At 48.7% G+C, this 26,524-nt stretch overlaps 1 protein-coding gene across 14 annotated transcripts in view; it reads left to right on the top strand.

The window, feature by feature from the left end:
- TOX2 (TOX high mobility group box family member 2) overlaps positions 1-26,524 on the top strand; it is a 275,373-nt gene that overhangs the window by 175,965 nt on the left and 72,884 nt on the right. For 12 of the 14 annotated variants that reach the window (XM_045053582.1, XM_045053586.1, XM_045053583.1 and 9 more), the window contains one exon: positions 14,491-14,556. The exons of 1 other annotated variant lie outside the window; for it this stretch is intronic. In XM_045053582.1, the coding sequence (XP_044909517.1) occupies positions 14,491-14,556 (66 nt within the window). Of the gene's footprint in view, positions 1-13,869; positions 14,025-14,490; positions 14,557-26,524 lie in introns of those variants that run through there. One more of the 14 variants, XM_023251222.2, reaches the window with a different exon arrangement.

Raw genomic sequence — 26,524 nt, 5'->3', positions numbered from 1 at the left:
GCTGGTGCCTGCACTCCCTATGGACCCCAAGCATCCCCAGGGATCATTTTTGTGACTAGTCCTCAGAGCCTGGCACATGGTCAGGTACATCATAGGTACTCAGATCAGGGATTGGGGAAGGCAGGATAATCCCCATGACCTTCAGCTTTGAGGACAACCGGGCTAACTCTGGCTTCTTTTGGAGGCACAGGCTCAGGGGACCTAGTAACGTAGTGGTTGTAACCCTCAGCATGCTGTTGCCGATAATCGTAGGCCATCTACTAGCTCTGGCCTCAGGTTTCTCCATAGGATAAGGAGAAGGTCTCTGAGGCCCTTGATTTATCTTAAACTGGGTGGCTATAAAGTGATGATGAATTAGAAGAACTCACTGGCATATGCTGTGCTTTGGAGTTTGGGTTGCTCTCTCTTTCTGTTTTCTGGGGAGAAAAGGTCTGTTAGGATACAGGTTCCTCCATTGCCCTCCTGGCCTCTGTGCTTCAGGGACCTCAGGAGAGCCCAGACTTGGTGTATAAGGGTTCAGTTGTCAAGAACAGAGGGATGGGGTGGGAATGCAGCCTTCTAGGGCACCTTGGTGTGCCCTCACGCGGCCAGGCTGCCCTCCCAATCTGCCAGCTCCAGTCCTGTTTTATGGGGGAGAAGCCTGAGGCTCTGACAGGTGAAGTCCTTCCCTTGGCCACAGGGCCACTTGGCTGAGTGCGAGCCTGGGAGTGAGTGAACTCAGGGCTGCAGGCTTCCAGAGCTGCACGGCACCAGTGTTCTCAGCTCCCAAGTCCAAAGGCTGGTTTTAAGACGGCCCTTAAAAAATGAAGCAGCAGTGTTTACAAATATCATTTCCTGTGTTATCTGGTACTGACAGAAGGAAGTGAACTTGGTACTTTGTCTGTGTTAGGTTTTGGGGTTAGATGCATAAATGCCAAGTTCAGGTGACCTAGAAAACCTTTCTAGGTCAAATTACTATTTCAAAAGATTTTTTTTTTCTTTTCTTCCTTTTTTTTTTTTTTCAACCGTCCCACGATTCAACGCTGTCGTTGAGACATATTTCCCCTCCAACAATGCAAGCCCTTTGTGGCATGATTGAGGGCTTGTTTTGTAGAGCCGGGGAGCAAATATCTCCCAGATCATCTGCTGCTCATTGTCTCAGGCACTTGCTCGCCCCACCCCCCACTCCATGCCCCAGTCCCACCCAACACACGCTCATGTGGCCTCTGGTTAATTGCCTTTGGCAAGGATCAGTTTTGGGACTTGTTCCCAACCGCTCGGAGGAAAGATAATTGTCAAGCACGAATACTGGCAGTACTGGCAACCTGAGGCTCTAGACCGCTGACCGCGACCCGGCCTCTGGGGAGGAGACTGGGATTGGCCAGCTCTGCCCTTGCAGCATAGCAGGGCAATACCACAAAAATGGAGCAGCCTGTTAGAGCATCGGCCCTGGAGGTGGACTTTCTGGGTTTGAGTCCTGATTCTACCACCTACCAGCTGTATGGCCTAGGGCAAGCCACTTACCCTCACTGAACCTCAGTTATCTCATCTGTAAAATGGGAGCCTTGAGAAGATGGTGTGAGTCAAAATTTACAAATCAATTAAAGGAGTGCCTGGCTTCTGCAAGCACTGTGTAAGTGTTGCACAAATTAGTTAAAATAAATAAGTGCTCTCTTTTTGAAAAAAAATTTTTTTAATGTTTATTTTTGACAGAGAGAGAGACAGAGCATGAGTGGGGGGGGGGGGGGGGTGCGCAGAGAGAGAGGGAGACAGAATCTGAAGCAGGCTCCAGGCTCCGAGCTGTCAGCACAGAGCCTGACGTGGGGCTTGAACTTACAGACCGCAAGACCATGACATGAGCCAAAGTGGGACACTCAACCGACTGAGCCACCCAGGTACCCCAATAAATAAATGCTCTTAGCGGCAGCAGACATTATCGTAAGTCACCCATGTCCCTCCTCAACTGAGACACTCATTCTGCTGGCCGTTGAGAGTGGTGGCTGCTGTCGCCTCTCTGGGTATTGCCTTTGTGGAAGGAGGGGGACTTTCCCAAGCTTCTCCCCCTCCCCTGGGGCAGCCTGAGTCCCGAGGCTGGCTCACCTGGGAATATAGCTTTCCTGTTGAGCTTCCCCAGCTCCAGAGCTCTCCTGTGGACAGGCTGCTGCCTCTGATGTGACTTTATCACAGTTCAACTTGTCCCTTTGCCCAGTCCTGCCTCCCTGCCTTTCCTGTGGTGCCCCCCGGTGAAACTCCTACCTTCACTCTCAAGGTCTATTCCCAGGACCCTGCCCTAAAACCACAGGTAGCCACCAGATGTTGAATGGATCTTGACATCCATTTTAAAACACATTTAGGTCACTTGCTTACATTTCCAGAAGGTCTTTGAGGAGCAGCCTTGGGGTTTCTGCACCATCCCTGTCCCCCCACATCTCTGTGTGCACCATTGACCTGCCTTGGCAAACTTCCCCTGCTCTGTAGAGTCCTGGTGGAACGTTTGAAGGTAGGTTGGTGATTTCAGGACCCTCTTCTGGCAGAAGAGGAAGGTCAAACTCCGGGACAAACCACAAAAGTTAAAACCAACCAAACTGCTTAAGGGACCCACAGAGCCTCACCCATTCAAACCCTTTATGTACAAAAAAGGAAAGTGAGGCTCAGAGAGAGGAAGGTATTATTGGAAGCCACACAGTGAACAGGTGCCTCTCCTTTTCCCCCCAGAGGAGATAGTGCTTTGGGAAAAAGTGGGACAGGCTGGTCTTAGGAGTCAGACATGAAATAGTCGAGTATGGTGTTATGGTCCAATAAATGCTTTCATGGTGCCCCAAGCAGAGGGCAGCCAGTCTCTTTGGGGGCTTCCTGGACAGGGCGGCATGGAGTGAGTGGGAGTTAACTGCAAAGAAAGGGAAGGGAAGAGAGGTTTGGGGCTGGGGTGGGGGGAGTGCAGAGCCTGGGTGTGTGTGTGAGAGACCTCCTGGAAAGGCAGAGCAGGGGAGGAGCCCCAATGAGGGCCGGGAGGCCACCGGCATGGTTGGGTTGGCAGGGGGCAGGTTTTCAAGTGCTTTCAAAGACTTTGCCCCGGTGGGGAGGGTGGGACTTGAAGGAGAGGGTCCTGGGCAGAACCAGACAGGGGCCTTATCTTTCCTGACCTACTCTGGTCCCTCACTGCCAGCTCAAGTTGCTGCTCGGGGAATAGTTATAGAAGAAATGAGTGAGCGGATGAGGGAAGGGAAGATTGTGCTGGAGAAAGATGGCTCCACTGCAGTGTGGGCAGGGCCGAGCGGAGGCTTTGAAGACACCAGCTCTGGGTTGGGGAGGGCATGCAGCTCCGAGCTGGGAGTTCAGGTCCCTGTCTTCCCTCCTCCCACCCCAGAGAGGCCCACTGGCGCCAGCTGAGAGGAGACTGTGGGCGCACGAGGGGTGCAGGTGGGACCAGCTGAGAACACGCACGCCGGCATCTCCTGCCACAGAAGCCCGGTGGGAGGCCCTCCAAGTCTGAGCCAGATCTGATGGGGTCCTTGCCCTGCCCTTGGACAGCCTTATCTGACCACACCCTGACCCACTTCCCAGCTTGCTCTCTCCAGCCACAGGCAGCGTCTGCAGTCCCCTCGGAAACATTCCCCCTCTCAGCGGCCAAATGAAAATGTTTGTTGAAAACAACATGTGCATAATTAAAGCTTAATGAGCGCTTGTCTGTTTGGAATGTGCAATTAGATTTATAATCGGGGATGGGAGCGAGCTCCAAATGGCTTTAAATGGAGCTGAGAGAGAGGATAATTTTTGCCATAAATCTGCGGTAGCGCGGATGGTGTGTGAGCCACCACCGGCCCACCAGGCAGCCATGCTGTGCCCGCTGGGCTGCCCTGTCCATCCAGCTCTCCTGGCAGCCGCAGCTGGCTGATGGCCTGTGTGGGACTCACCAGGGGTCTTGAGGTGGTTCTGCTCCAGGCTGGAGTGGGAGCTCCCATGTGTCTTCCTGCCTGCAGTCTCTGAGCACTGTGATCAGAGCTGACTGTGCAGAGAGGAGGGTCGGTGCCGAGTCCAGCTGCCCCGGTCTGTGAGGGCTTGGCCGAGCAAGGAATGCTGCACCCCCACCACGTCACCCCTGGGCTGGGGGGTTGCCCCATGTTTTATTCTCTGCTGTAACCCAGTACCTAGAACTCAAGTAAAATATGAGTGGTGTGCCTCTGTCCCAAACTCTTGCCTTAAGTCACTCTCTGTGGGCCTCAGTTTCCCCATATCTATCACAGAGAATTCAGCTATTGGTGATGTGGACTCTTCTATCCCCAAGGTTCTGGGTCTACAGCAGAGAGTGGCTGCATCTCAAGCAGTGCTGTCCCGCAGAAATGTCATGCAAACCACATTTGTAATTTTAATTCTCTAGTAGCCACATTGAAAAAAAGGAAAAACGGGGGACGCCTGGGTGGCTCAGTCAGTTAAGTATCCAGCTTCAGCTCAGGTTACGATCTCATGGTTTGTGAGTTCAAGCCCTGCATCGGACTGTCTACTGTCAGTGTGGAGCCTACTTCAGATCCTCTGTCCCCCCTCTCTCTGCCTCTCTCTCTCTCTCTCAAAAATAAATAAACATATAAAAAAAGTAAAGAGAAACAGGTAAAATCAATTTTAACAATATATTTTAGGTAGCTTCCTACATCTAGAGTGTTATCATTTCAGCACGTAATCGATAGAAGCATATTGATGAGGCATTTTACATTCTTTTGTTATTCTAAATCTTTGAGACTGGTGTGTATTTTATACTAACACACATCTTAATTTGGACTAGCTGTGTTCCAAGTGCTCAGGGGCCGAATGTGGCTGGTGGCCACCATACTGGACAGCACAGGTCTAGATGGAGAATGGCTGGAGCCAGTTGAGAAGGGTCTGCTTCTGCGTCTGTAAAATGGGGACACTGACTTCTATCTCCCAGAGGTGGCAGGTGCTGGGTAACCCCACCACGGGAGTTGTAGTGATCACTGTCTTTTTATGCTACCTCTCGATGTATATTATGACTGAAACAGGAAGCACCATCCACGCCAACTCTTGTCAGCAGTGGGGAGGAGGGGCCTGCAGTAGCCACAGCACTGGGCTTGCTCACAAGCCTGCTCCCAGCCCCACCGGGCATTGTTTTCCCTTACTGGTAGATGAGGCCCCAGGCCCAGAGTTGTGCTCTGGTTCACACAGCTGGGAAACGGTGGGGCTGGGAAGCCAATATAGGCTTTTAGGGGATCAGCAGCCTGGACTACAGACTCAGCTCTGCCATATCCTGGCCGTGTGGCCTTGGGCAGATCCCCTAACCTCTCAGCCAGTCATAGTGCTGGATTTCTCAGTGGGCAGAATAGGAATGTGCACTATGCCCAGCAATGTAGGTACACCAATAAGGAGAAAAACTTTTTGGAGAGAAATGATACTTGATATTTAGAAATAAAGCATGAAAGTCATCATCATGGAAAAGAATCAGCTCTCAGACTCTCTTAGAGATTTTAGTTTACAAATTTTATTTCAAATTATGTATGGCAGGTAGAGGCATTAGGGGGGCTTTCCCATGTTTAAGACTTCAGAGGTATGCATGTAGCCCCACTGTTTCCTCACCTATGGAATAGAGGTAGTTACAACGACCTCCCAGGGTTGTTCTGAGGATTAAATATAAGTAATAGCTGACAATTATTGAGTTCTTTCTGTGTACCGGGCAATGTTCTGAGTACTTTTGTATATTGACTTATTCAATCAAAATGATAGTCATACCCATTTTCCAGATGAGGAAACTGAGATACAGTAACTTAGTTAAAAAGTCACACAGCTTGAAGAGCAAGGCTGAGATTTGGACCTGGGCAGCCTGGCACCAGGGCCCATGTTTGTAACCACAACACTATCATGCTTCTCTAAGTGCATTTGCGCCTGAGGCTCTATCGCTGGCCCCCTTCCATCTGCCCTGTGCCTCTCTGCCCCTCCCTCCTGTCTCCCTGGTCCTGATGTGCATCTCTCTGTGATTCTGCCACGTAAAACCGCACTCTCGGCAGGCCCAGGGTGCAGCTGCCACATTCGCTGCCTCTAGCTTTTGAGCCGTGTTTTATCTGTGTAGAAGGAGTGTTCTCACGGCCCGACGTGGGGGCAGGCAGGTGCAGTGTAAGCTGCTTTGATTGTTTCCTCTTTAGATCTCTGTGAGGTGCATCTCTCCGTGTCTGCTACGGGCTGTGCTGGGGGCTGTGCATCCTTGGTCTTTGATCTGTGTCTCTGTGTGGGAGTGGGGAGCAGGGGGAAGAGCTTCTCTAGAACAACTGTTGCTTTGGTACCTGGAGTCAAGGCCAGGTTCAAAACTGGCTGGGTGGGTTTGGGCAAGCTCTCCAGCCACCCTGAGCCCCTGCCTTGGTCATCTCTACGACAGGGCTGGTCATGCAGCCCTGGCATTTCTGGGAGGGTTCCAGCGATGACCAGGCATAGCTCTCAAACGAGGTCTGGTAGGTGCTCACGGGCCTGAGCTCACAGCAGCCTCGGATGCCGTGTTCCCTGCTCTTTGCCTCGCCAGCTCCTGTGTGTCATCTGTCATGGAGCTTCCAAGGACCTTTTCAGGACGCCTTTCTTGAGAGGCCTTCTTCCTTGCTTCCACTCCCCTGTGATAACCTTATCCTGCCATTGTCACATTCATCAAAGAAGAAGCCATTACTTGATATCTGGAGTGCTGAAAACTCATTGCCGTACTTCGCAATGTTAGTCTCTCCAAATCAAGCATGAGCTGAGCTTTGTAGGGCTCCGGGGAAGCACAGAGTCCTAGAGTAGAGGGACTTTCATAAGCAGGAGGTTCTGGGACTAGCTGAGCCCCAGAGGTGGACGTGTGGCTATTGGAGTAAGACTGGCATTGATTGCTTGACTTCCAGAGGCTGGGTGAATGAGAAGCTGTCACTGACCAATTGGGACAGGCTTCCAACAAGTTTGTATAGTTACTTATTCCCATCTTAGGACCAGAACCGCCTGTCTTTCTCAGATTTGGAGAGTGGGAACATTTTATTCTTTGAAACTTCTCCATAGAACTGGGGACTCCTTGAGGGCAGGGACTGTGTCAGAATCATTACCGGGTGCCTTGTGTGTCACTACTATGTTGGGCACATAGTATACACTCTCTAGACATTGTTCAATAAACAGCAGTTGCCCCCTCTGTAACCTCAGAATCCCTTTGCTTTTACATTTCTGTGCCTTTTGACAAGTTTTATTTATTGTAAATACTCAGTGGTTGGGAGTTCATTACTTGGTACATTCTGGGTGCTTAATATATGATATACAAGGGCATGGACTGATTTCATTTTGCTTCTGCGTATTTAAATTAGATCCTAGACCCAGGACAGAGAGTAAGAGTGAATGAGGGGAAGACATGGGAGAGTGGGGTCGAGGTGAATGAGTTGACCTTGAACAGGATGGAGATACTTCACCTTTTCAGACAGAAAGGAAGGAGGTCAGGATGGGTGAGCTGTCAACAGTGTTGGGGAGGGGAGAGATTTGAAGGGGTAGTTAACAGCCTCAGTGACATAGGAGACATGGTCCTGTACTAGATGGAGGGGGTTGTGGCTGACATAGGGATAGGAGTTTAGCACATAATAGTTTAAATCCAAGGTCACACACAACTGGTTACTGGTGGAAGTAAAACTCCAATTCAGGAATCCATGCTGTTGCCCAGTGTACCACACTACATGTGGAAGTTGAATTAAGACCAGAGCAACTTGGGATGGAGGCTTTATGGTTGGGCCCAAGAATGCAAGTCTACAGAAGCAAGCAAGACCACTAAGGGTGGAGCGCACAGCCAGAAACAAAAGACCTAGGGAGAGTTGGATTTCAGTGGGTAGAGAAGGGGAGGAGGGGGATGCTCCACACTGTCTATGGGACAATGTGTGTAAAGTCAGGGGCTCTGGAGGTTCCTGCAACCTTTAGGGAACACTGTGGGAGCTGAGGCTCAGGGGCAGTTGTCATGGAGGGTCCTGTATGGCACAGCTAATGATGTGGTGTCACTGCAGGGTTTTGATCTGAGCACTGAAGTGATCACTAGTGATAGCCAGGGTGGAGGGTGGATTGGGAGTGGGGGTAGCTGAGCACAAAGACACTGTGGGTGTTTGGATTAGGGGGACATAGGAGTGACAGGGTCCAGAGTCATCCTGGAGGTACTGCCTGTGTCCTATGCAGAGGGTGACATCTTCTATCACGGTGGCAGACCACTTGGAGAAAGAGCAGGTTCATGCCCGTGTCATGAGTTCAGTGTGGGGTGTGTGGAATTTGAGATGCTCATGGACCAGATGTCCAGAGGGAGACTGTATGTCAGAATCTGGAGGTAACTTGGCTGAAGATAAGCGTTTGAGAGTCAGTGCTGTGTTATAACCCTAAGAAGCCATGACATTGTCCGGGGAAAGTGTGGCTCCAGTGAGAAGGAAATACCAGATACAGTTATCCACCCATGTATCCATCTCACTCACCCATTCAACCCATTCCATCAAACCAGGCATCCCACCCATCTCTCTGTCTCACCCACCATTCCAAGCATCTCCTCATACACCTACCTCTTCATTCTCACCCCAGCATCCCATCTCATCACAAATTCCACGCATCCATCCATCCTTCCTACCCTCCCGCATGTCCTGTCTTCTAAATCTGCTATCCAGTCACTGAGTCATCTGTTTATCCACCTACTGGCCCATCGATTCCATTCATTCCTCCAAACCACTTATTTTCTCTACGCACCTGTCATCCATCCATCCATCAATCCCTCCCTCCCACCGACCCACCTATATACCTACCCACCATCCATCCACTTATTTTACCCATTACAACTATTTCCTTCTTTATTCACTATGTCAACCACCAGCCACATGTGACTTTTGAACACTTGAAGTGTGACTAAGTCTAAACTGAGAGGTGCTATAATGTGAAATACACACCAGATTTCAAAGACAGTACCAAAAAAAAAAAAAAAAGACTGTACACCATCTCATTCACAATTTTTCTGTTGATCACATGTTGTAATCATAGTATGGTAAAAATATTGGGTTAAATAAACATGTCATTAAAATTAATTTCCCTTGTTTGTATTTGCTTTTTTAACTGTGACCACTAGAAAATTTAAAATGATGTAATGTAACTTGCATTTGTGACTTGCATTATATTCCTATTAGACTGTGCTGATCTATACTATCTATCAGCCATCCATCCATCCATCCATCCATCCATCCATCCATCCATCCATCTTATCCTTCACTCCCTCACTTCTCCCATCCATTTATCCATCCAGTTATCTCATTTGTCCATCCCACAGGTATTTAATTTACAGCTAATATGAATCAGTGACTCTGTGGGTCATAGGAATGAGGAAACTGAGGCACAGAGCAGCTAGGGCACTTGCTCAGGGTAGTGCTGATGGAGCTGGCATCATCTGACTCTAAGATCAGGCCTCCCACCTTTCACCTTGGCTGCCTATTTGCTAAGTGTCCTTAAAGATAAAAATGGGATCTAGGTTGGGAGAGCTGTTGAATAGGAGCCCAGGAACCCCTCTTGCCCAGGGACCACATGGCGTGGGGGGAGATACAGACTCTTTAGAAGCCTCTGTGAGCAGAGTCCCTGGTGGCCGTCATGAAAGGGTTATCCCCACACATTCGATATTTGCAAAAATGTGGGTCCTTTCAGATTCCAAAACTCATTTCCATGACAAAACTCTTGGGAAGAGAAGATGAAGGTCTGGCTTTTGCAGAACAATCTTCCAGCTGTAATGAGGACTGAAGATGGCGATGGGAAAAGGAATTATAATTAGAATATGAAATGGGGAAAATTAATCTATTCCAGTCAGTGGTGAGAGGATGTTCTCCTGGCGTTTCGTGGAAATTCTTAGGCCCTTGTTTCCCCTGCATTCCCCCACTCCCCGATTTTAAAGCATACAGAAGGCTGTGTCGTGTGAAAAAAATATTTTTGGCTGAGGGACTGATAGACTGTGAAATATGCACAGAATTTAAGTTCTTGTGTACCTTTGCTTTGTGTATGTGTCTACATGCTTATGCCTTATATGTTTGTGTGCACATTTATGTGAGTTCTATTTATACAGCTGCAGGTGAATGTATATTTATACACATCTGGGCACCGTTTCTTGTCCGTGTGTGCATCCTGTGGGCATTGTGGTTCAGTCATGTAAAGAGTCCCATGCTTGTGCCGTAGACGCCTCTGTGTTGGTTTGTGTTACCCATGGATGTGGTACGTGTGTGACTAAGTGCATTCTTGAATGCTGTGTTGTGTGTGACATGGTTCCCCCACTGGTTTGTGGTGTGTATGTGGTCACCATGCTTGGGCACGCTGCGTCCATTGTGTTCACTTGTGTCCACATACACACTCAGCATTTTCTGTGTGGTGGCTGTCGATGTGGGCATTCATGATCTTGTGCACACAGAGGAGGAAGTAGCCCTGCTTTGCCCTTTGACTTCTCCCCTTGGCTTACAGGTTCTTTCCCCCAGAAAGCAACCTCCCCAAAAGGGCTGAGGAGGTAAGCCCCAGGCCATAGGACCTTGAGGGCCAAGCCAGAGGAAGCCTGGGACCCTCGGGATCATCCTCTCTCCTTCCTCCTCCTTGCAAGAAGTCTGGCATGGTGGAACACTGGATGGCGGGGGGGGGGGGGAGCAGAGGACAGACGCCCCCACCCCACCACCACCTCGGGTTCTTGGCTGCTCAGTAGCCAGGTCCCAAGTGTCGTGTGCTCCCAGTGGACCCTGCAAGACACCTGGGAGTAACCAGAGGCTGACCCAGGCCCTGCCTTGGGAACCTCTGCCAACTTCTCAGGTCCCTTGAAAGCAAGAAGCAAGCTTTACTTTGGTGTGGGGCAGCTCTTTCTTGGGTGAATAAACGAGTGAAAGAATAAACCCCTAGAGGCAGGCTCTGGTGACCTCATGTGGTCCACGGGCCAACCCCCTTGCATCCTCCAGCATACACACATCAAAATCCAGGGTTTTCTCTCCTCATGTCCCCAGAGCCATCTCCCAGGGCTCACTGCAGATAATGCCTCCCTCCCTGAACCACTAACACATGCTTATTGTGTGCCACCTAGTATGTGCCAGGCCCAGGCTAATGATTGGTTCCATAGTGGGGTGCAGCAAAGCCTCGATCCCCCCTCTTGAGGAGCTTCCAGCCTAGTGGGAGAAACCAAACCAAAGAAGCAGACAAGAAGCTGTGAAGCCCAGCTTGTCACTAAGTGTGCAATTTTGAGGCAGCTGCTAATCCTTCCAACCTGTTTCCTTGGTTTTAAACAGGGAAAATAATACCTGCTTTCACTGGGTTGTTCTGAGGATGAAATAAGATCTTTTATGGAAAGTATTTTGCTCAGTGCCAAGCATATTCATTCATTAACCAAATATTTGTTGAGCGCCTGTTGTGTGCATTGGGGAGAGCAGACGGGTTCCTCCTTTTGTGGTGATTCCGTTGTAGTCAGCAGTTAATAACTGGGCTGTTTCTCGGGCTTTGGGGGGACAGCTTTCCCTTGCTTCTTTGATACATGTTCCTGTATTTTTAACCTCTGCCATACTGTTTGATTACTGTTGCTTTATCAATATTTCAGATATCTGATTAAACTCTAGTCCCCCTCCATTTCTAGTCATTCTTTCTTTTAGGACATACTTATAAATTACGTGTGGTTTTGAAAAACGTTCTACTTTTATCAAAGTAACAAATAGCCATGGTGACACATCAGAAAGTACCCAAGAGCTTAGTCCCTTCTGATGCCAGCCTGTTCCAGGTGCTTGGGGGTTTGGAGATGACCGGACACAGTCCTAGCCTCCATGCTGCTCCCACTCTGGGGTGGAAGACAGATGTGGAGACAATCTGTATTGTAAGAGAGACAGCCAAAGGAGGCGAGAGCATGGCAGGCCTCCTGAGGAGGTGATTTCTGAGCAGGGCCTTGAAGTGTGAGCTCAAGGTGCAATGTGGTGGATGGAGCCCTGCATTTGGGGCTCTAGGCATGCTGCAGCCTTTTCTTTTGTTAATCCTGCAGTCACTGAGGGACTCTGCCCATCCCTATGCCGGGAAGACATTTGGGAATAGCCATTAATCCTACTGCCTTGATGGGGAGACTGCACTAGGAAAAGACAATATGAATGGTGCAGTGGTTGCTTCATTCATTCATTCAACAAGCAATAATTGACTTTCTGCTTTGTACCAGGCACTATTCTAGGTGCTTAGGAGGTAGCAAGACTAAGATCCCTGACCTTTGAGAGCCTCAGTTGTTTTTTTTTTTAATTTTTTTTTCAACGTTTTTATTTATTTTTGGGACAGAGAGAGACAGAGCATGAACGGGGGAGGGGCAGAGAGAGAGGGAGACACAGAATCGGAAACAGGCTCCAGGCTCCGAGCCATCAGCCCAGAGCCTGACGCGGGGCTCGAACTCACGGGCCGCGAGATCATGACCTGGCTGAAGTCGGACGCTTAACCGACTGCGCCACCCAGGCGCCCCGAGAGCCTCAGTTTTAATAGGGGGAATCTACTATAAGCCACGAGCATGGTAAATAAGTAAATGATATAGAACGCTAGAAAGTTAAAGGGTCTATGGAGCAAAGAATGAGGTAGAGCAGGGCAAGGGAATCGGGAAGGATAGTGGTGGTGGGCTCGCAGGACCCACACAGGTAGGAGGCTGGCATCAGAGCCAGTTGTTGAGGAAAGCCTCTCTGAGTGACAAGGGTCCAGATGTCTTGTGCGTGATTGTGGGAGGGTCGATTTTTACAGTCTCCATGAAGGTGCTTGGCGGTGCCTATCAAAATTACAAATGCACACACAGTTGGACCTGTTATTATTATTCAAACAAATCCTACAGATAAACTCACATCCATGCAAAATGATTCGTGAGCGCACTGCTGGAATAGGGAAAGACTAGAAACAGCTCAATTGCCCGTGAGCTCACCTAGTTAAATATATCTGTTATATCCATACTATGGAATACTAGGTACCAGAAGACAGAATTATGTTCTGATATAAACAAGTTCCCAAGATGTGTTGCTAGGATAAAAATGAGGTGCAAAACAGTGTGTATAGTATGTTGCCATGTATGTGAAAGAAACTGCTCTAACATGTATATATGTGGACCATCTCTGAAAGGATATAAAGGAAGCTTGTAGGTACAGTGGTAGCCTCTGGAGAGGAGCGTTGGATGGCTGGGAGGTGGGGTGGGAAGCAGACTTTTCACTCTGTTGCTTTTTATGCTTTGGAAATTTTGAACCATGTGAATATAACCTAATAAAACAATTAAATTTTCAATTAAAATAAAATGGCCAGCTGCCATTGGGGCCCCACCCAGAACACAGGATCCCTTTACTAGCCTGCACAGCAATCTCCCATCTGCTAGGAACACTGGCTGCAAATGGCTCACAGCTGGCACAATTCTCTGGGGAACTGTCCTTGGCCAAATGGGGACTGCCCTGTTCAGAAGATTATGCCTTCCCCTGTCCCCTAAGGGCAGCCCACAGCCAGTGACTGACTTAACTCCGTGGTGCAATTCATGCCCCACAGCCCCCCCCCCCCCCCTGGGATCGGGCTACAGCAGGCCTCCAGCTGAGATTGTATCTTTGCTTAGGTACTTCCACTGCCCTGTCCTGCTTCCTTCCCTCCCTCATAGTTTCCTAAAGAGCACTTCTCAAAAATCACATGCATTTGAATCCTGGTCTTAGGCTCCAAATTTAGGGAACCTGATCCAAGACACCTATCTCAATGGAAGAGAACTTACTGGAAATGAGCTAAGTGCTCCACGTTTCCGTGAAGCACCCCATGGAGAGGAGACTACTGTCATTATCCTCATTAAACAGATGAGGGACCTCAGAAGTTCAGACCCCTACTCAAGATCACGCATCAGGGGAAACAGCCAGTGGCCCCAAAGCCCACACTTCTCCCACTATATCTTCCTCCTACTGCAGGGAGATCTTCCTGAATCCAGAGTTGGCAGCTTCTCAGAACACAGGATTGCAGTTTCTATGTGTGGTCTCTACCACAGTCCTCTCTGCCTGTGAACACGGGTGGCCTGAAGGGCAAATGTGAGGGGGGCAAAGCTTCTTAGGATGGTAAGACCTGGAGGGCATGTCTGGGGGAAGTGTCATGACCCCCAGGGCTCTGAAGACCTCAGTCTCTCTCCATCATGTGGAATTCTAGCTCTAGCTGATAGTCTGATGTCATTTTGACCAAGAGAGAGATTTGCATACTTCGAGGGAAGGGGAGCTCAGTATCTGACAAGGAACAGCTGCTGCATCTATGGACAGGGCAGAAGGGTTTTCCTCTCTTCATCCTAACTGTGATTAATGGTGCTAATCCAAGCCCACAGGGGCCACAGGACAGGGGCTGCTCGTTTCACCCCAGAGGGAATCCTGCTGAAATGGGATTTGAGCATCTTGGGCTGGAACTTTGCTTCTCTAGGCCCCACAGACAGACCCTGCCCCTCAGTGTATTCAGTCCCCTGACCTACTTGGGCTTCTCCGGGGGCCTTCTTGAAAACCTTACTCAGACCCGCTTCTCTCTCTTTCTCTGTTCCAGTTTGATGGTGACAGTGCCTACGTGGGGATGAGTGACGGGAACCCAGAGCTGCTATCGACCAGCCAGGTGGGTGCTCCACCCTCCCTGTGTGGGGGTCCAGCCTGGAGCTGGCTGGAGCTCAGCTGCTCCAGGGTGGGGCTGGGATGGTGCAGAGCAGCGGGGCATAGCCCACTACTGTCCTCTCTCACAATGATTAATATCAAGAGTGCCCTTAAAAGGGACAGTCCAACTGGGACTACAGTATTTTCTATAGATCACTGACCTGGCTACTGTTGGCTTAAAGTGAGCACCTTTGAAAACTTGGTAAAACTCAAAAGGTGTGACCCACATTCCCGGTGCACAGAGGAGAAATTTTTAACTGTAGTGAGGCCTCTTGCCGCGACGCAGCACCCATGGGACATACACTGGCACGGAGGCACACACACCCATGAAAAGGCACACAGAGTTCTCCTGCCCACCTAGAGTTGTCTAGTGCCACTGGGGGGGATCGCGGGGTGTGGTACACAGGGAGGAGAGCAGAGGCTTCCTCTGCAGTCCTCCCTGCTCTTGAAGGAAACGGAGTCATCCTTAGGCAAGGCTGTCCTGGTCCCTAGCCCTCTGGGAGTCCCAGATGCCAGCTAGAATATGAATTTCCACTGAGTCTGGTCTCCAGAAGTTAAATTTTCTTTCATCCGGGAGCATCCTCATTGCAGCCTGGAATGCTGGGGAGGTTCTAACTGCAGGCTGAGATGCTGGGGAGGGTCCTCACTGCACACTGGGATACAGGGAGGGTCCTCACTACAGATTGGAATGTTGGGGGGGTGGTCCTCATTGTAGACTGGGATGCGAGGGAGGGTCCTCACTGCAGGCTGGGATGTTGGGGAGGGTCCTCACTGTAGGCTGGAGTACAGGGTAGGGTCCTCACTACAGATTAAAATGTTATGGGGGGGGTCCTCATTGTAAACTGGGATGCTAGGGTGGGTCCTCATTGCAGGCTGGGATACCAGGCAGAGTATTCACAGATTGGGATGCTGGGGAGGATCCTCACTACAGGCTGGGATGCTGGGGAGGGTCTTCATTGCAGAGTGGGATGCTGGGGTGGGTCCCCACTGCAGACTGGGATTCAGGGGAGGGTCTTCACTACAGACTGGGATAAGGGGAGGGTCTCACTGCAGACTGTAATGTTGGGGGGTCTCATTGTAGACTGGGATGCTAGGGAGGGTCCTCACTGCAGGCTGGGACACCAGGCAGGGTATTCACTGCAAGATTGGATTCTGGGGAGGTCCTCACTGCAGGCTGGGATGCTGGGGAGGTTCCTCACTGCAGACTGGGATACAGGGGAGGGTCCTCACTGCAGACTGGGATGCTGGGGAGGGTCCTCACTGCAGACTGTGGCAACCTGGAGGATGGTTCCTTAAGGCAGTGGTGCCTGCAGTGTGGCAGCAGCTCAGGGTGCAGAGGAACTTGGCAAGCTGAAGGACAAGCCTGTCCCTGGAGCTGACCTCCATCCTCTGTGCAGCAGTGATGGTTGTGGCAGTCCAAATTGGGTGGCTGGGCCCACATTTTCTAGCTGGGGAGCCAGAATGCTATTAGTTCACAAACATTTATGTGCCCTCCTATGTGACAGGCCCAGTGGCAGACTCAGATGAGTAAGGCATGGACCTGTTGCCCTTAGGGGCGCACTGCCAGTAAGGGAAGATACTCTCAGCTCCGCTGCAGGGTGCTGCAACCCCCTCCCCTGCCATGGCAGGTGTGCATGCTGGGGCCACCATGCCATGCCCCTTCTTTGGCCTGTGACCACATGAGCATCACAGTGCTGCTGCAGAGCTTTTCTATTGCACTGACTCGTGCCAAGCTAAAAGACACTCTGCTGGGCAAGACTCCAGGTCCTGGAAATGCTCATTTTGGAAGAGACCACTGAAGTCATTTAATTGTCCATAATCAGCTTGGAAACGTGGTTGTCTCAAAAGAGCAGAGCTTCCTCCTGAACATCTTATCTGAGCCCTTTCACAGTGTTTCAGGTGCATCTTGCTAACACGCTGAGCCCTGGCTCTCAGAGCCATAGCATGGTGGGATCGGTGTGGCTTAAACCCTGATGGAGAGTGTTGGCGCTATACCCCCGTGAGAACGGAAGGTGGGGCTCCGTGTCTGCTCCAGCCTTGGGAGGGGAGTGCAGTCCTTTGGAGAGGAGACACAGGGCAAATTAGTGCCCCAACAAGCTGTTAACAGCTGCGCCCTCACCTGCCTACCCAGCATCTCACGGTTGCAAAGCCTTTTCCTTGGTTATTTCACAACAGTCTTGAGAACTACTAGGTTGCCATTAATCCCATTTTATAGATGAGGAAGCTGAGCCTCAGGATATTGACTGGCTCATCCAGGGAGTGGGACAGCTGGGGCTCAAAGCTCCACACATCACTTTGCTGTGTCTGTGGAACACTCCGTTCCCACTCAACGCCTGCCACCGACTTGCTTCAGCCTAAATGTCACTTTCTCAGAAAGCTGTTGGTGACCCTGAAATCCAGATTAGGTCCCGTCCCCTTGATTCTCTCTCGTGGCACCATGTGCTGTTAATTCATAGCATTTGTCATTGTTTGTGATGGCCTGCTTATCTTATCTGTGTGACAACTTGGTAAACATCTGATTTCCACATTAGACTGTGCCCTCCGTGAGGGCAGGATCCAGTCTGTCGTTCACTGTTGTGTCCCCCAATGTGTTACAAAGCCTGGCACGTAGAAGGCACTCAGGAAAGGTTTGCGTAATGGGTAAATGTGGCCCCTTCTCTTTTCTGGACTTAAATTTCCCTGACAGTGAAATGAGGTAGTTGGATTCCCCAAGGATCCCTTTAAGTCTCGTGTGCTGTCACTCAGAGTCTCCTTAACTTAGCACTTTATAAAGAAAACATCAGGATTCCCCGTGATTAACTAAGTACCCCTGGTGCCATGAGCCAACCTGGATGTGAACAGATTAGCAATTATAGTCTAGACTCTTACACTGTGCCAGTTGGCTTTTGCTGCATAAGAAACATGTCAAAACTGGGGTGCCTCCAGTTGAGCGTCCGACTTTGGCTCAGGTCATGATCTCGCAGTTCGTGGATTCAAGCCCCACGTCAGGCTCTGTGCTGACAGCTCAGAGCCTGGAGTCTGTTTCAGATTCTGTGTTTCCCTCTCTCTCTGCCCCTCCCCTGCTCATGCTCTATCTGTCTGTCTCTCTCTTTCTCTCTCAAAAATAAATAAACATTAAAAAATTTTTAAAAAAGAAGCAGGTAAAATCTCAGCATCTTAAAATAACAAACATTTGTCTAGCTCATAGTTCCAGGGGTTGGCAGGTGGTTGGGTTCAGCTGGATGGCTCTTCCGGTCATGGCTAGGACCCATGTAGGTGGCAGCTGTAAGCCGCCAGGTCAGCTGTGGGCTGGTTGGTATGGAGACTCACTTCTCTTCCACACCCCCTGGCAGGCTAGCCTGAGGTTGTTCATGTGGTTGGAGAAGGGTTCCCAGAGCAGCAAGAGCAGAAGCTGCCAGACCTTTTGAGGTCTAGGCTTAGAACTGGCACATGACTACTTCTAGCACATTCTATTGGTCAAAGCAAGTCAGAAAGCCAGTCTAGACTCAAGGAATGATGAAATAGATCCCACCTGTTTGATGGGAGGAGCTGAAAAGTATCGTGGTCTTTTAACAAACTACCACCTACAGGGAACATGGTATGTTGCTCGTGCTGATTTTACTGGAGAACAGCAGGCCCCTTCAGGACATGCAGCCCGCAGTGGCTTGGTGGGGCTCCAGGACCCCTACTTCTTAACTTTTTCATCCAGTCTTTTCCCTGGAGTGCTTGCCTGAACCCACACACTCACATATGTACATGAACACCCTGTCATGGTATGGTACTCACCAACTGCAGGAATTATATGGTCCTAGTCATGGGGAGACTGACATAAACATGTGGGCAAAATGAGGGTCTCCTCGCCAATAGCGGATTCAGAGTACAAACACTCTAAATGGCATAAAATGCATTTTATAAATACAGTTAAATGTAAGTTTCACCTATTCAGCAAATGTTTATTGGGCACTTATTTGCAAAGCTCTGGATATAGGCAGGAAGCCATTTCTGGGAGACATTTGCTTTCTGAACGTACAATTTCGTCATGTTAAAAAACCTGCTCTTTAATGTAACCTTCTCCTGAAACACCATCTTCTTTATTTAGAAACTTGATTGGAGACACAGGTTCCTATGGGGTATATATCAGCCAGCTGTGCCCCCTTTAAAAATTTTCAAACCAGCTCTTAGGGGCTCGAAGTTTCTTTTGCAAATGCATCCTTTGTTGTTTGGTTTTTGCAAGTTTCCACAAAACTCCTGCCTGGCTGCCTTAGCTTTCATACAGTATCCCCTTTCCCCCTCCCTGGACCCTGTGTTTCTTTTGCACCAGACCTGCCTGGGTGGTCTGAGATTGAGATGCACTTCTCAGGCATGGCTCTGGCTCATCAGCAGCTTCTGGGAGGGGAAGGCCTGGTAGAGATCAGCTTTTCTCCCTGTTGAGAGCAGACCCTGGTCAGGAGTTACAAGGATGATGTTTCCTGGTTATGTGATGCTGGGAAGAGTCTCCCTCTTCCTGGGATGAGGGTGAAGAGGAAAAGAACTGGGCCGTGGGCTCAGCAGACCTAGATTCAAAGCCAGCTCTTGGACATCCCAGCCAGATGCCCACTCTAACCCTATGCAAGCTATGTCAGCTTTCTGTCAAATGGGAGAACTTCTGCCTCCGAGGGTGTTATAAGTACCTAGTGTGAGTGTTGTGGATTCCCGTCACCAGGCTGGGGCACCCCTCACCCAGCTGTTGTGAATGCTGGCTGGTAACTATTCACAGCTGCCCCTTCTCTGGAGAATTGGCCTCTGCCAGATGGGAGCTGTGAACGGGGAGGGGTGTGGGGGATGGCCTAGAAGACCAGGAAGGTCCTCATCTCAAGCAGGGAGCAGTTTCTACAACTCCCCACGGACCTTCAGCCGGTATGGCCTCCTTGCCTAGCTCCTTCCCCTGCTCTGTCCTGCTTCCCTCCCGTCCCCTCTGAGTCACTTCTCAAAAGGAATGCCAGTGTCATAGGAATCCCCATCTCAGTCTCTACTTCAAGGGAATCTAACCTAAGATAGTATATAAACTACCAGTGTTTCATAAAACTAGCTGGGACTTATTTCCATGGTTTTCTTATCATAAATAATGCTTTGGTTACACAGACAAATCTCTGGTCACCTCTCATGCTCATTTATAGCTCTATGCCTTTGTATGCATGGATTCTGATAGGAATCTCCTAGCCATTTTCACCCAACAAATGCCTATTTGTTCTTCCAGGGGTGCTGAAAATGTCACCTCCTCAGTCCACCCTTCCTGGCTGTAGGTAGAATTTTCCACTCTCATGACTGTAAATATGACTTCTGCTGAAGATTTCTGACTTTATGCTAAGAATTATTGAAAGGACATTGTGTGTGTGTGTGTGTGTGTGTGTGTGTGTGTGTGTGTGTGTGACACAGAGAGAGAGAGAAAGAGAGGGAGGGAAAGGAGAGAGGAGAGAATTGGCACATGACTACATTCATCACATTCTATTAGTCAAAGCAAGTCACTGGGCTTTGTTAGTGAGAAAGAGAGATTGATATTGAATAACATGATCAAATAGTGGTTTTAACAGCTCTCAATGGCAAGAGTGGATACAGAAAGACATGGGAGGGGAAATGAAGGATGGTGTTGTCCTCTATGGTGGTAGAAGCAGAGGAGATGGAAATAAGTGGATGGATCTGGGATCTGTTTTGGAAATAAAGTTGGTACATCTTGACAATGGATGGATCTAGAGGGAGAGAGAAATGAAGGAGTAAAGGATGTCTCCCAGGCTTCTAGCATAGTGCACTTTCCAGATGGTGGTGTCATTTTTGTGAGTGGGAGAAGGCCTGGGGAGGTGCAGGTTTCACAGGGTCAGACTTGGACATGTTACTTTTGAGACACTCCTCCCAGGGGAGATGTCCAAGGCTGTGCAAGTCTGGAACTTCTAGGGAAGTGAACTTGGAAGTTCTTAGCCCATGGTGAGGATCAAATTTGCAAAGACAGAAAGAGAATAGTGAGAACCACAGAGAAGAGTAGAGGACCAATGAGTCTTAAATGTTGAGCTCCAATATTTGAAAGCAGAGCGGAGGAGAAGACTGTGAAATAGGTTGAGAAGTAGACCAGAGAAACAGGAGGAGAACATGGAGGCTTAGAAGCCTAGGGCACACACAGTGTTCTGAGATGGAGGTCAGGAATCTGGGGAAAAACGATGTTGGATCCACAGCTTCTTCCCTGTCAAAGGATAACTTTTAAATAAATCAAAGATTTATATGTACTCATGGAAACCATAAAGGCACCAGAAAAAAAGCCTTTAAGGTATATTTTATAGCTTTGGAGTGGGAAAGACATTTCTATGACTCAACGTCTTAGAAGAAAAGACTTAAATATTTGACCACATATAAAAATGTGAAATAACTTTTGTATGGCTAAAAAAGTCAAAAGACAAATGAAAAATTGGGCAAAATTATTTTCAACTCACAATATAAATATATAGAGTTCCCAGGAATCAATTCAAAACCCTGGCAGAAAAACAAGTGGGAGATATGAACCAATAGTTTACAGAACAGGAAATGCAAATGGACCTCACATTTATGAAAAGATGCTAAAATTCGTAAGAGAAACAAAACTACCATTTTCCACCTCTTTGACAAAAGTCCAAAGGTTTGGTAATATACTCTGTTGTAGCCCTGTGGGGAAAGAGGCACTTTGTACATTGCTTGAAGGCAGAGTAAATTGGTGTAACCCTATGGAGAGCAAATTGGCAACATCTATCAAGATTACAAATGCATTGACCTTTAACCCGGCAATTTCCCTTTTGCAAGTATTTCCCACAGATATATTTGCTTATATGAGAAGTGATGGCCTCAAGATTACTCATTTTTGGTATTGGCATAATGGCAAAATATTGGCAACAACCCAAATATGCAACAATGTGAGAGTAGTTCAATAAATTACGTACATCTATCAAGTGGAATACTGTATGGCTATAAAGAAAGAAGAAAGTGAATAGATACAGAAGTTCTTTAGATACATTATTTACTGAAAAAAGCAAGGTGGCCAGTAGTAAGTACAGTATGTTACCATTTGTGAAAAAGGGTACTGAGAATGTGTTTCTAGGTGCTTGTATATGATTAAAGTAACTCTGGAAGCTAATAACAGTGGCTTTGTACATTGTGTGTGTACCTATATGTGTATGTTCACATTTGTGTGTGTGTGTGTGTGTGTGTGTGTGTGTGTGTGTGTGATGCAAATTGGGCAGGTGGACAGGGATGGAAAGACTTTTCATTGTACCTTTTTAGATTTTAGGGGTTTTTAACTGTAGGGATGATTATTTCAAAAAGTTGAATAAAATGTAAACAAGAAGGAGAGGGTCAAATGATTCTGAGGGATTGGTTGGGATAAAAGTTGAAATGCGTCCAATAGTTTTAAGAACAAGAAGTCATCCTGGATCTCAGAAAAGGCAGCTTTGATGTGTAGTGGGCTTCATGCAGGTCCCAGGGTAGATGAAGAAGGGAGCCTGCATTAAGGATGTAAACAGTGTGTGTAGACAGCTTTTATGTGAAGTCTGGCTGTGCAGGACCAGGGCAAGGGCTGTTAGGGCGATGGGATGAGGACTCCAAAGGAGCGACTTTTTTTTAAACTTGTTTTATTTTTTATTTTTTAAAATTTACATCCAAATTAGTTAGCATATAGTGCAACAGTGATTTCAGGAGTAGATTCCCCAGTGTCCCTTACCCATTTAGCCCATCCCCCCCCCCACCACCCCTCCAGCAACCCTCAGTTTGTTCTCCATATTTATGAGTCTCTTCTGTTTTGTCCCCCTCCCTGTTTTTATATTCTTTTTGTTTCCCTTTCCTTATGTTCCTCTGTTTTGTCTCTTAAAGTCCTCATATGAGTGAAGTCTCTTAAAGTCCTCATACGAGTGAAATCATATGATTTTTGTCTTTCTCTGACTGACTAATTTCACTTAGCATAATACCCTCCGGTTCCATCCACGTAGTTGCAAATGGAAAGATTTCATTCTTTTTGATTGCTGAGTAATATTGCATTGTATATATAGACCACATCTTCTTTATCCATTCATCCATCGATGGACATTTGGGCTCTTTCCATACTTTGGCTATTGTTGATAGTGCTGCTATAAACATGGGGTTGCATATGTCCCTTCGAAACAGCACACCTGTATCCTGTGGATAAATGCCTAGTAGTGCAATTGCTGGGTCGTAGGGTAGTTCTATTTTTAGCTTTTTGAGGAACCTCTATACTATTTCCCAGAGTGGCTGTACCAACTTGCATTCCCAAGGAGGGACTTTTTGTTTTTTTGAAGACAAGAGAGTCTTTAGAATGTTTCATTGCCAATGGAAGGCATCCAAGAGAGAGGGTAAAGTTTGGCATTCAGGAGAGGGAAGAGTTAATTGATGGTTTAAGTTTTGGGAGAAGGTGGGAGGGGCCGGGTCCTGCCAAGAGGTGGAAGCCGTGGCCTTAGCCAAGAGTGGGGACAAAGTGGGAAAGAATGTGTGTCTCTGTAGAGGGTTGCACAGAAGAGAGGATGCTGCACCTGAAAACATCTGTCTTCTCCAAGAGATTGGTGGGCAGGTCACCTGCTGAGTCAGGGTGCCAGAGGTCTGAGGGGGCAGAGAAGGTCTGGGATATTTGTGTGGCCTGTGGGAGGCTGAGCTCTTGGCACGGGTGCTATGAGTGCAGACAGTTGGGTGGATCCACAGTGGGGATTTGTCAGGCAGGTGTACCAGAAGGACACTCAAGCTTTTTTTTGCAGAAGAGAGACTGAAATGAAGGACCGGGGACTCTAAGCTGGGTAAGGGGGACGCGGGCAGTGAGGACATCTTAGTCATGGAGTGGAAAGTGGGTGATGATTCTGAGAGAAGCAGCTGTGGGCATTGCTGGGGTCCGGGGTGTGTCTGGAGAGTGGGCAGCTGACACTGAGTGGAGCAAGCCCAGCATCAGCATGGTGTCTGAGCTGGAGGGACCCAGGATGAAGCCGAGGTGGGGTTGATGGGAAGCCGTCTGGCACCCGGAGCCAAAGGCTGGGAGCCTGTTGGGTAGGGGGACAAGCAGAGGTGTGTCAGCAGCACGTGGGGCCGGATGCTGATGGAGCTGAGTGGGGTGGGGTGGGATTTGTGGGGAACATGGATGGTGGTCCAGGTGGGGCAGTGGAGAGGGAGGAGGATGTCAAGCCTGCCTTCCAGCCTGACGTGTGTGAGCAGTGGGGGATGGACAGCTCATCCACAGAGGAGACAGGAAGTGAGCAGAAGGCATGTTCTAAGAAGCTCTGGGGAGGTAGGGAATTTTTTATTCTTAGAGTAGGAATCCCAGTGGGTCCAGGGACAATTTGCGAAGTGAGAGGTTCAGGGGGCTCACGTTTGAGGTGCTCCCTGGGGAACTCTAGGACCCATGGAACACGGTCAGCACCACCAACCATCAACACTGCCAGGTGTGAGCAGTGTCCAGGGTGGGCCCTGCCTGCCGCTGCTTCTTTTGCACCCCTTCCTAACGTTCCAGCAGAGCCAGTGCGGTGGTGGAATTCTGTCTTAAAGGCCAAGATTCCCACGCTACCAAATGAGGCCTTGCGGTGCCTCGCACCACACCCGGCACACAACAGACACGCAAGGACTTTGAGTGAAGCCGATTCTTGCCGTTGGGTCTGCACACCAGTGTGTGTGTGTGCGGCCAGCTTCCTTCGTAGATCCCCAGGGATGCCTGGTCTGTTTCACTTACCACTTATATCAAGCATAGGCCTAGAGCGGGCCGATGGTATAACCAGGAACCCAGAAGACCAGAGCTGGTCTCAGTCACGCCTACAGCCTCCTTCCAGCAAGGGATGGTGTAGGATGCCCAGAATGGGGGGAAAGCCCAGAGCTCTGAGTTCCGGGTTCTGTCTGCTCCGTTTCCTTCACCTCTGTTATCTCTCCCAGCCTGTTTTCCATGAACTCTATCAGGTAGCTACTGTTGCTATCCCATGTTACAGATGAGAAAACTGCAGAGCAGAGAGACAGGGAGGTGGTTGAGTGTTTTTGAACCAACCAACCAAACAATGTGCTGGGAGTAAATGCACAGATAGTAAATGCACCTGAGGCAGGCCTCCCTCCTGTCACTGTTCAAATCTAAGATTCTGGCCTCTGAATCTGTGTACATGGTAAAGGGCAGAGAAGACACGGCTTTTATTGCTTTAATTAAAACCTGGGTGAAGAGCTCGCGATTCATATTAAAATGAAATTGTGTTTCTCTGGCCGTGGTGCCGAGAAGGGACCGGCAGTGATTACTGCTAAGATTACAAACAATCAAAGAGAAAAGGCCTTTTGCAAGCATTTCCTATTAAAGCCACAAACATCACACTTTAAAAATAATTATGGTTGTGTTATCGGAACATGATTCATGAATTCTGAATAAATATGAGGGGGCCTTGAAGGAAACTGTTTCAAGACCATAGATTTTGTTCAAATCTGATGAAATTTAATATCATTTCGCAGCTGGAGAATAAAATGCAAGGAGGGGGAAAAAACCCATCTTATGTGTATGGAGAGAATTGAGTATATGTCAGACTGAACTAATGAGCCTTCCCTCATCAGTCCTACACACGTGCTTAGAAAAATGGACGAGCCTCTCTTGTTTTCATTGAGAGAAAACCGCTGAGAAGGAGTTGGTACTTACACCTCACAGATCTTCATTTTGCATTCCAGTGGCTAAAAATATATTCACTTTAAAGCTCTGCATTCCTGGCTGTGAGATGTTTAAATATTTGAGGGCGCAGGCATAGAGGCGTTAGGGAACGGGCTTGGGGGTGGGGTATCTTGGTCTGCGTTTACCACACCTCCCCTGTAGTAAAGATATTTTTCATACAATGCGGTGAATGTTTACAGCATATAGTTTTGTTTCCTTCCAACTATTATGAGAGAAATTGAATCCCTGGAAACGTTCCCTCTCTCTAAATGGGATGGAAACAATGAAGATGGTGCAGGAAGTTTCTGGGTTGGGGGAGGGAACAGCAGTGGGTTGGAAATGTAAGGATTTTCTTTAAAACAGCACCCCTCTCCCACTCTCAGCCACCTTGAACTCAGTATCTTCTATAGGGCCTGGGTCTTTGCTGGGGAGTGTGGGAGAGCCCTCAAACACATTTGTTTGTTGCTAAATGAAAGCTAACCCTGGGGGCGTCTGGGTGGCTCAGTCAGTTGAGCGTCCGACTTCAGCTCAGGTCATGATCTCGCGGTTTGTGGGTTCGAGCCCCGCGTCGGGCTCTGTGCTGACAGCTCAGAGCCTGGAGCCTGCTTCCGATTCTGTGTCTCCCTCTCTCTCTGCCCTCCCCACCCCCCGCCCTCCACTCACACTCTGTCCCTCTCTCCTTCAAAAATAAATAAACATTAAAAAAAAAACAAAACAAAACAAGAAAGCTAACCCTGTCATCAAGATGTGAGAAGCCAGAGAGCCAGATGCGAGACCTTTCCAAAATGCTGCAGGGTTCTTAGTTTCTGGAGGGTCAGGAGCCTGGTTCTGGCCCCCTTCAGCCTCTTTCACTGTGTGCTCTTGGGTAGGTCATTTGTCCTCCCTGAGCCGTTTTTTGTGTCTGTGAATGAGAGTCTGAATGGGTGTCTCTGAGAGACCTTTTAGGTTATATCTGTAGCCAATGGATTGGTTTCCTCCACCTCCTATTTGAGTCTCTAGGAAGGACACTGGTCTGTCCAACAAGCCAGAGCTCCCCTCCCCCACATAGCACCAATGCTAAGGGACCCTTGGAGATGGTGGTCAGTGGTTCTGAGCAGGGTTCCAGCCCACCACTGGCGACAGTAAACAGATGCTGGTAGTCGGATGGGTTATAAGGGTAATGACATGAGAAGACAGACCTGGGCTCAGATTATGGTCTTCAAGTTTCATGACTGGATGACCTTGGACAAATCATCCAGCTTTCCTGAACCTCAATTTTGTCTTTAGAAGTTCCTCAGAGTGATGCAGGGAGAAATAA

Source organism: Felis catus, chromosome A3, assembly GCF_018350175.1.
Source record: "Felis catus isolate Fca126 chromosome A3, F.catus_Fca126_mat1.0, whole genome shotgun sequence".
Taxonomy (NCBI): domain Eukaryota; kingdom Metazoa; phylum Chordata; class Mammalia; order Carnivora; family Felidae; genus Felis; species Felis catus.
Note: the sequence above shows the minus strand (reverse complement) of the source record. Positions and strands in the feature narration are given on the sequence as shown.